At 35.7% G+C, this 9,948-nt stretch overlaps 1 protein-coding gene across 1 annotated transcript; it reads left to right on the plus strand.

The window, feature by feature from the left end:
* Positions 1–3,035: 3,035 nt before the first annotated feature.
* Positions 3,036–4,844, plus strand: LOC120419200 (DNA polymerase delta subunit 3). Its single transcript, XM_039581870.2, has 3 exons — positions 3,036–3,232; positions 3,293–4,445; positions 4,509–4,844. The coding sequence occupies exons 1-3, from the start codon at positions 3,164–3,166 to the stop codon at positions 4,745–4,747; spliced, it is 1,461 nt and encodes a 486-aa protein (XP_039437804.1). The 5' UTR covers positions 3,036–3,163; the 3' UTR covers positions 4,748–4,844.
* Positions 4,845–9,948: the final 5,104 nt, after the last annotated feature.

Raw genomic sequence — 9,948 nt, forward strand, 5'->3', positions numbered from 1 at the left:
AGAATTTTAGAATTTTAGAATTTTAGAATTTTAGAATTTTAGAATTTTAGAATTTTAGAATTTTAGAATTTTAGAATTTTAGAATTTTAGAATTTTAGAATTTTAGAATTTTAGAATTTTAGAATTTTAGAATTTTAGAATTTTAGAATTTTAGAATTTTAGAATTTTAGAATTTTAGAATTTTAGAATTTTAGAATTTTAGAATTTTAGAATTTTCGAATTTTAGAATTTTAGAATTTTAGAATTTTAGAATTTTAGAATTTTAGAATTTTAGAATTTTAGAATTTTAGAATTTTAGAATTTTAGAATTTTAGAATTTTAGAATTTTAGAATTTTAGAATTTAGAATTTTAGAATTTTAGAATTTTAGAATTTTAGAATTTTAGAATTTTAGAATTTTAGAATTTTAGAATTTTAGAATTTTAGAATTTTAGAATTTTAGAATTTTAGAATTTTAGAATTTTAGAATTTTAGAATTTTAGAATTTTAGAATTTTAGAATTTTAGAATTTTAGAATTTTAGAATTTAGAATTTTAGAATTTTAGAATTTTAGATTTTTAGAATTTTAGAATTTTAGAATTTTAGAATTTTAGAATTTTAGAATTTTAGAATTTTAGAATTTTAGAATTTTAGAATTTTAGAATTTTAGAATTTTAGAATTTTAGAATTTTTAGAATTTTAGAATTTTAGAATTTTAGAATTTTAGAATTTTAGAATTTTAGAATTTTAGAATTTTAGAATTTTAGAATTTTAGAATTTTAGAATTTTAGAATTTTAGAATTTTAGAATTTTAGAATTTTAGAATTTTAGAATTTTAGAATTTTAGAATTTTAGAATTTTAGAATTTTAGAATTTTAGAATTTTAGAATTTTAGAATTTTAGAATTTTAGAATTTTAGAATTTTAGAATTTTAGAATTTTAGAATTTTAGAATTTTAGAATTTTAGAATTTTAGAATTTTAGAATTTTAGAATTTTAGAATTTTAGAATTTTAGAATTTAAGAATTTTAGAATTTTAGAATTTTAGAATTTTAGAATTTTAGAATTTTAGAATTTTAGAATTTTAGAATTTTAGAATTTTAGAATTTTAGAATTTTAGAATTTTAGAATTTTAGAATTTTAGAATTTTAGAATTTTAGAATTTTAGAATTTTAGAATTTTAGAATTTTAGAATTTTAGAATTTAGAATTTTAGAATTTTAGAATTTTAGAATTTTAGAATTTTAGAATTTTAGAATTTTAGAATTTTAGAATTTTAGAATTTTAGAATTTTAGAATTTTAGAATTTTAGAATTTTAGAATTTTAGAATTTTAGAATTTTAGAATTTTAGAATTTTAGAATTTTAGAATTTTAGAATTTTAGAATTTTAGAATTTTAGAATTTTAGAATTTAGAATTTTAGAATTTTAGAATTTTAGAATTTTAGAATTTTAGAATTTTTTTAGAATTTTAGAATTTTAGAATTTTAGAATTTTAGAATTTTAGAATTTTAGAATTTTAGAATTTTAGAATTTTAGAATTTTAGAATTTTAGAATTTTAGAATTTTAGAATTTTAGAATTTTAGAATTTTAGAATTTTAGAATTTTAGAATTTTAGAATTTTAGAATTTTAGAATTTTAGAATTTTAGAATTTTAGAATTTTAGAATTTTAGAATTTTAGAATTTAGAATTTTAGAATTTTAGAATTTTAGAATTTTAGAATTTTAGAATTTTAGAATTTTAGAATTTTAGAATTTTAGAATTTTAGAATTTTAGAATTTTAGAATTTTAGAATTTTAGAATTTTAGAATTTTAGAATTTTAGAATTTTAGAATTTTAGAATTTAAAAATTTTAGAATTTTAGAATTTTAGAATTTTAGAATTTTAGAATTTTAGAATTTTAGAATTTTAGAATTTTAGAATTTTAGAATTTTAGAATTTTAGAATTTTAGAATTTTAGAATTTTAGAATTTTAGAATTTTAGAATTTTAGAATTTTAGAATTTTAGAATTTTAGAATTTTAGAATTTTAGAATTTTAGAATTTTAGAATTTTAGAATTTTAGAATTTTAGAATTTTAGAATTTTAGAATTTTAGAATTTTAGAATTTTAGAATTTTAGAATTTTAGAATTTTAGAATTTTAGAATTTTAGAATTTTAGAATTTTAGAATTTTAGAATTTTAGAATTTTAGAATTTTAGAATTTTAGAATTTTAGAATTTTAGAATTTTAGAATTTTAGAATTTTAGAATTTTAGAATTTTAGAATTAGAATTTTAGAATTTTAGAATTTTAGAATTTTAGAATTTTAGAATTTTAGAATTTTAGAATTTTAGAATTTTAGAATTTTAGAATTTTAGAATTTTAGAATTTTAGAATTTTAGAATTTTAGAATTTTAGAATTTTATAATTTTAGAATTTTAGAATTTTAGAATTTTAGAATTTTAGAATTTTAGAATTTTAGAATTTTAGAATTTTAGAATTTTAGAATTTTAGAATTTTAGAATTTTAGAATTTTAGAATTTTAGAATTTTAGAATTTAAAAATTTTAGAATTTTAGAATTTTAGAATTTTAGAATTTTAGAATTTTAGAATTTTAGAATTTTAGAATTTTAGAATTTTAGAATTTTAGAATTGGGTCCTAAAATGAAGCTTAGATTGCTGATATTATTGTTTACAGCGATAAAGCTTATTTTTCTGAGTACAATGACCCTTTGTACGACCACAAAGAGTTTAAAATGGATTTTTAAATCAATTTTTGAAAAATTAACCTCGCGGTCCTTCTTGACAGAAAAGCTCCTAATTGACAGCTCGTTCCAAGGGGGCCATAGTTGATCCATCGAAAAAATGTTGTCTTGTATTTTTTTTTTGCATCAAAATGGAAAAAAGTGATCAGAAATGGTTTTTAATCGTGTTTTTTACCGTTGTACATAAAAATTTACATAGGGCTTTAGTACCCAATTTCAGAATTTTAGTATTTTAGAATTTTCAGTGTCTTCCATTTCCTATCCCTTCTCAAATTTCACCGTTGCGCGCGCAAAACTCATGATCCACAAACAAACAGCTGTCAAACGGTGTTGAGTTTTCGTTCGCGCCCGTGAATTTGCGCTCCTGTTGCCGTTTCCCGTGTTATTTCGTGAATTTTGCTCCCTATTTCCGGCGAAATCGTTCCGGAACCTGCAACGCCGATGGACACCGCCGTGGAAAAGTCCTGCCTGGACGAAATCAGCCACACCGTGCTCGATTCCAAGGGGAAGGTTCGTTGTGCTGATTTGCTTAGTGAGAAACGATTTTGATTTTTACGGTTTTTGTTCCAGATTTCGGTCCGAACCTTGTCCAACAACTACGAGATCAGCTTCGCTGATGCCGTCAAGGTGCTGCAGCGCTGGATTGACGCAAATGGGGCGAAGGCGAAGCTCTCGCCGGAGTTTATCGTGCGGGGAACCGACTCCAAGGGAACGCCCTTTATCACGGTTGCGAATGAGAAGCGGCTGAAGGTGATCAAGGCCAAAGCTGAGCAGGTTTCCAGCATGCTGTACGCGCTGGAGGTGGCGTCAGAATGTGGTGGGAAGTTGAACATTCCGGTTGACCAGGAATTTCGAGCGATTTCTCTTCCACTGAAGACGGACAAACGGGACGTGAAGGTGTTTGTTCCGGTGGCCAGTGCGCCGGCGGCGCCGGTGGTAAAGCAGGAGGCGAAGCCGAAATCGATATTTGGGGCCAGTGGATCCAAGGTTGCACCGAAGGCGGAACCTGCAAAGGCTCCAGCGGTGAAGGAGGAAAAGCAGAGTCCTCCACCTGCGGTGGAGGTTAAAAAGGAATCTCCACCGAAGAAAACGGCAAGTTCCCCCACCAAAGTGTCCCCGAGCAAGAAAAAGGACGCCAAAAAGCCGGTGGCCACCGGGAAGAGTTCGATTGCGTCGTTCTTTTCGAACAAACCTGGGGCGGCCAAGCCGGCCGCACCCAAACCGGTTGAGAAACCCGTTGAAAAACCCGCCGAGGTTAAAGTCAAGGAGGAAAAGCCTTCTCCGAAGCCGGATGCGAAAAAACCCACCAAGGAGGACGAAACGCCACGCTGGAAGCGGATGATCTCCGACGAATCTTCCGGCGATGACGAGGTCATTCCGAGCACGCCGCAGGATAAGAAGCCGGAGAAGAAGAAGGGCGGCGTCCGGAAGCCGATGACCGTCAAGAAGGGGGCCGGTAAGGCCAACCCGAGCAAGAAGAGTCGAATCGTGCAGGTGGTGGATTCCAGCGAAGAGGAAGAAGAGGAGGATCGCGCGTTGAAGGAACCGGAGGAGCGGCTGGTGGCGTTCGAGGTTGAAGAGTCGGACGATGCGGAAATGAAGGACGTGCAGGAGCTGAGCCCGGAGAAGCCGGTCGAGAACGACTCGAGCAGTGCGAATCGGGGTCGGGCCAAGGTTAAGAAGCTGGTCACGAAGACGTTCATGGATGAGGAGGGGTATTTAAGTGAGTTAGATTTAAATTATCACCCAATACATCCAAACTAATCCAAATCTCACATATATTCAGCCACAATCAAAGAATATCAAATGGTTTCGGCGTCGGAGGATGAAGGGGAGGGTGAATCAGCCACCACCACCAACAACAACAACTCGGAAACAAACGGGAAGAAGGAATCTACGGCCACCGGCAAGACGGGTAAGTCGGAACCGAAAACGGATAAGAAGGCTGCACCAGCGAGCAAGGTGACGCCGCCAACCCCGAAGACCAAACAGGGATCGATCATGAGCTTCTTCGCGAAGAAGTAGAAACTACGAAGGGGAAGTATTGTTTAGTTGGTAATCATTGTTCGTAAGTATTGTGGAGGATTGTTGAAGTTGTAATTAAATTTCCTTATAAAGAGAATTACGGTTGAAATTTTTGCTGCGGTTTCTTCGAAAATCCCTTATTAGGAAAATCCCGTTGATGACGTTCCTTATGCCAACTGGACAAACACGGTGTAATAATCTACAGGGCTCCTTGGAAATGCACAAATGTCAGCTAGACCGTTGCATTGTTGATAAAATCATTGTTCTATGTCAACAGAAGCTCCCCTGAAATTATCAGCCAACGGATACCATTGGAAGGGCCAACTCAGTCATTCTGTTTTTAAATTTTCATGTAGGCGCTCACTATGATTGATTGAGATGTTTGACAAGTCGCTTCAAAACTTGTTTGGAAATTGTTGAAAAGTTGTCACCGTTCTGTTGGTCATCATCATTTAAGCGGTTCCGGGACAATTGGGATAGGGTAGCGCCGTTGATAGTCACCAAGAAGTAGTGTGCCCTCAAGGATCAGCTACCTGTAATGCGTAAATACCTGCCCTAGAGATGACTACAAGGAGCTGCTTGAGCTGACATTGGTTGTTTGGTTCAAAAAACCCGGGTCGATCCATCATGCCAGGTGGATGGCAAAAATGCTGTACGCCATCAAGATATACCTGCTGCGGGAACAAGGCAGCTTATACGGATTGACGCGTGAGGAGGTGGAACAACTCAAACGGTTCGTGAGGTTTGGTACATTGTTGTACGTCAAACCGTGGTTGCAAGCTCCACTCGGCGTTGACGCCACGACGAACGATTTGAATCTGTGGAACAGCATCAACGATTTTCGCCAAACCGATTCGGAAATATCATATGCTACCTTAACCGTACTTGAGCGCCACCTTTGGTACCTTTCAGACGAGCTCGTTAGCTTTTCTCTGTTCTCAAAAAGGGTTTTGATGATATTTATAGTGTTTTATTAATAATAAATTATTTTACCAATAAAATTTTCACAGGTATCAGCAGTTTTACAAGTCGTCGAACTTAACCGAGAGGCCATCAAGACCGTTTGCACCAAGGCAGAGTTGCTGGAAAAAATGAATTGATTTGTGTATCTTATTCCATGGTTTGAAGAAGTTTTTTCAATTTTCACACCGAAGCGCCAGAAGCGATCATTGGGACGACTTCACCTATCGGGGACTATCGTGGTAAAAGTATGAGATCCGGATTCCTGAAATAAATTGGCCACTTGTCCTGACTTCGGTGCGATCCGGTCTGGTTTAAAGCCAGGACCTAAACAAACCAAAACGGTTTCAAAGGAAATCATAAAATATTTGACAAGGACATTTTCCTTGAGCAACCACCAGCTTGCTGCGATCGAGGCTGCGATTTGTTTGGCGAGTTTTTAAAATCATGCATGTCAAACGGAATCAGATTGTCAAAGAAAAGGGAATTATGTGCACACGAGCTTTCACCCGATATGGAACTCAAGGTTCAGAACTTCCACAAGGATGTCGAAATAAGCAATGAGTTAGCTGGTAAAAAGGAGTGCAAAGCGTTAAGGAAGTTGGCATACGCGTCATCAAACAGAAGATGCTGGCTAATTTCAAGGAGATTTATGCCCTTTTTCGGAAGAAGTTTCCAGAGGTTGAAATTTGGCTTTCAAAGTTCTCCGATTTACGTCCTGCTGAATGTGTGTTGGTTTTTTGAATGCTTGCGAAGACCCAAGGCGTGTAGATGTCGACTCGAGAGAGATTATTTTTTTGACGAAGATAATGTCAGCGAGGCAAGGTATAAGTACTGGACCCAGCAAGAGCGATGCTGTTTGGAAGCAGTGGTTTTGGAAGTAGAGCCTTTTGTCGAAACGCTGTGTAACGCCATACCAGAAGTTCGTAAGCACCATTACTTCGCAAAAATGCAAGCTGAGTTTTTTAAAGTAACGCGCGCGATCACCAATATTACACCTCGATATTAGCTCCTGAAAAGTGCTAAAAAGTGCAAAAAATGCCTCACGGCAAGAAAAAGAGGCGGTTCTCACCAGCAGGATCGGCAGATTTGAAGAAGCTAAAGAATGCCGAAGCGCTACCTGCAAAGCCAGGCAGTTTGAGCAAGGACGCTCAAAATTCATTTGGAAACCAGTTCGTTACCCTCCCTGAGGACGTGAGCGAGAAGGAAGAATTGGAACGACGGGAAAAGTTGCCACCCATTTTTGTGAAAACATCGTCATCTGCTACCTACCAGATTACAACTACGTTCGGGATTTCCTGAACAACACAAAGATTGAATACTACAGCCATGACGATCCAGGTAAACGCCCCATGAAACAGGTCATCCGAGGCCTGTACGACATGGATGAGAGTGTGCTGAAGGAAGAGCTAAAAACTCTTAAGTTGAACGTGATCGAATCTTCAAGATGACGAGACACAACAAGGACATCAAGTATCGTGATCAACTGTACCTGGTTCATCTCGAGAAAGGATCGAGAACGCCGTCTGAGCTGAAAGCAGTTCGGGCAATTTTCAACATCATCGTGACTTGGGAACGTTATCGTCCAGTGCACCGTGACGTGACGCAATGTTCGAACTGCTTGCAGTTTGGACATGGTGGAAGAAACTGTTTCATCAAGAGTCGTTGTGCAACCTGCGGAGGTGAGCACAAAACTCAAGCTTGCAACACAATCAACGAGAACATCGAAGCCAAATGCTTCAATTGCGGTGGCGACCATTCGACCAAGAATCGAAGCTGCCCAAAACGAGCTGAGTTTGTAAAAATTCGGCAGCAAGCGACGACGAGGCACCAACCAAATCGTCGCAAAACACCACCAGCATTCACGGAAGTGGATTTTCCTGCTTAGGCGTCACGGCAAAAAGTTGCAGAGAATACAACACTTCCAGGCTTCAGTCAGCAACCGAGGGAAAACCAACCAGCATCAACGAATGAAGGCAGTAGTGACCTGTTTTCACCACAAGAACTTTTGAATATTTTCATCGAGGTGACAACAACACTGCGTGGGTGTAAAACTCGCCAGGAACAAGTAAGAACCCTTGGAGCATTCATCTTAAAATACAGTTCGTAGTTTACTCGTTCTAATGATTTTGAATATTTCAATGAATTTAGTTTTTTAGTTTTAAGTTAGGATTAGTTGTTAAAGTGATTTTTTTCTTTTTTACCCAAATGTATTCGATTCAATGCAAAAATGTAAAACAATTTGAAGTAAATAAATGAATGTGAACAGTTAATAATAAAACGAAAAATACAATAAAGATGAAGAGCAATTAGCCATACACTCAAACCCCGATGGTTTGACACCAACCAAGACACCAACTGTTAGTATGACAACACTTTTGCACGGAGTTCACACACACTACCAAACGTTTGTTTTGATAGTGTGCGTGAGCGCCGTTTAAAAAGTGACAGTGCGTTACTTTTTAGTTTGACTTTGACCAACCAACGGGAAACAAACTAAAAAAGTGTCAAACGAAAAAGTGACCAACCACCGGGGGTTGAGTGTACCACTTAGAATGTAAATGAAATGTAATTATTATTTATAAAAGTTCAATAAAGACTTATTTAATTCAAAAAAATATATTTGACAGGGACATTTTCCCTGAGCAACCACCAGTTTGCTGCGATTTGTTTGGCGGGATTTAAAAATCATGCGTGTCAAACGGCGGGTTTTAAAAGTCATTGCTCATGTTTTTGACATTCGTTTACATAAAGAATAAAGAAAATATCTCGAGTTTTTTTTAAAAAGCAAAGCATAGCATTGGTGTCTACCCGTAGCTGCTACTTCGTTATTGACCAGGACCCCCAAAAATTGCTCCGTGGACCACAGATGAAAAGTAGGAACCAATCATCACCCCTTCGCAATTTTCAAAGATCCCTATCATGCTGATCAATACCGACGCCGGCCACGACCAGTGGTAAGACACGGGGAAGTGGATGGGAATGTTAGTCCGATACTTGAGTGATGGGACCGCCAAATCGACTGCGTCTCCGACAAAGTATCACATGAGTTTTGAGGGGTTAGTAAGATGGGTATGAGGTCAGGATTCACCGTGGTAGGTGATGCGACCATAAGCAATTTGTTTATCAGTTGCAATTTTATAGGTCTTAGGCAGCCGGCTGCTGTAAGACACACCATCAATGATTTAGAAATAGTTTTAATTCGTACGCGGCGCCAAATAATCATTCATTCCCCCGTCGGCGTGCCTTCCGAGCAACGACGCTGTGAGAAGGGCTTTTTCCTCCTTTTACTATTTAAGCAAAATATTAAATTGTATTTTCTGTGCTTTCCGATTAAATTATATCAAAATTTTATAGTGAGGTTTGCAATGATTTCATCGTGTTGCAGGATTTTATGACGAAATGTTCCGAAAACATTGATCTACGAGACCGACAAAATTGCGAACAACTAGTAACTGAAAATTTTGTTTCGAGCAGTTATTGATAAAGTGACACAATCACGAATGGTACGTTTTTACGAATGGTACATTTTAAAGCCGAAGTCGTTATAAGTGGTTTTATCTTTTATGTTATATTTATAATTATCGGAAAATAAGATCAGAGTAAGAGGAGAACAAATCCGTAAAAACGACGCATGAACTCGAGTTAGACATTCTCGTTTAACGACCGGTATATTATTATTTACGCGACTTTAAGGAAGGAATGAAGAAAAAGAAGAGGGAAAGTGGTGAAAAATATGTAAAATATAAGATACATACAAAGATAAAATAAGCATAAGCATAAGCATAGGTGCCTTTTCTAGAAAGGCAACAAAAATCAAGCGCGACGCCTGCGACGTAAACCGGCAGAGAGCGCAAAACTAAATATTTCCCTCCACCACACTACCGAATGCAAACAAACACTGCCACCGAACTGATGATGGAATATTTTAAATTATTATCCCTCCACCACACCACCTCATGCACACAAACACGTCACAACGAGAATAGAATTATGCTAATAAAAACGAACTAATAAAAAAATAACGAATACATTTCTGGAAATACTATTTGCACACCAAGGGTTACTTTGAGACTTAAATCCCATACATCCTCACACATTCTCACAGCAAGCCGTATGCGCCGCAGCGCAATTACGGCTCGCATCTCTTTCCTCAATGAGATAAAAGAAAACAAACAAGACCCGAAAGAGAGAATAAACACTCATACAAACACATTTACTCTCTCGAACATGCGCTCACT

The sequence above is a fragment of the Culex pipiens genome, chromosome 2, assembly GCF_016801865.2.
Source record: "Culex pipiens pallens isolate TS chromosome 2, TS_CPP_V2, whole genome shotgun sequence".
Taxonomy (NCBI): Eukaryota; Metazoa; Arthropoda; class Insecta; order Diptera; family Culicidae; genus Culex; species Culex pipiens.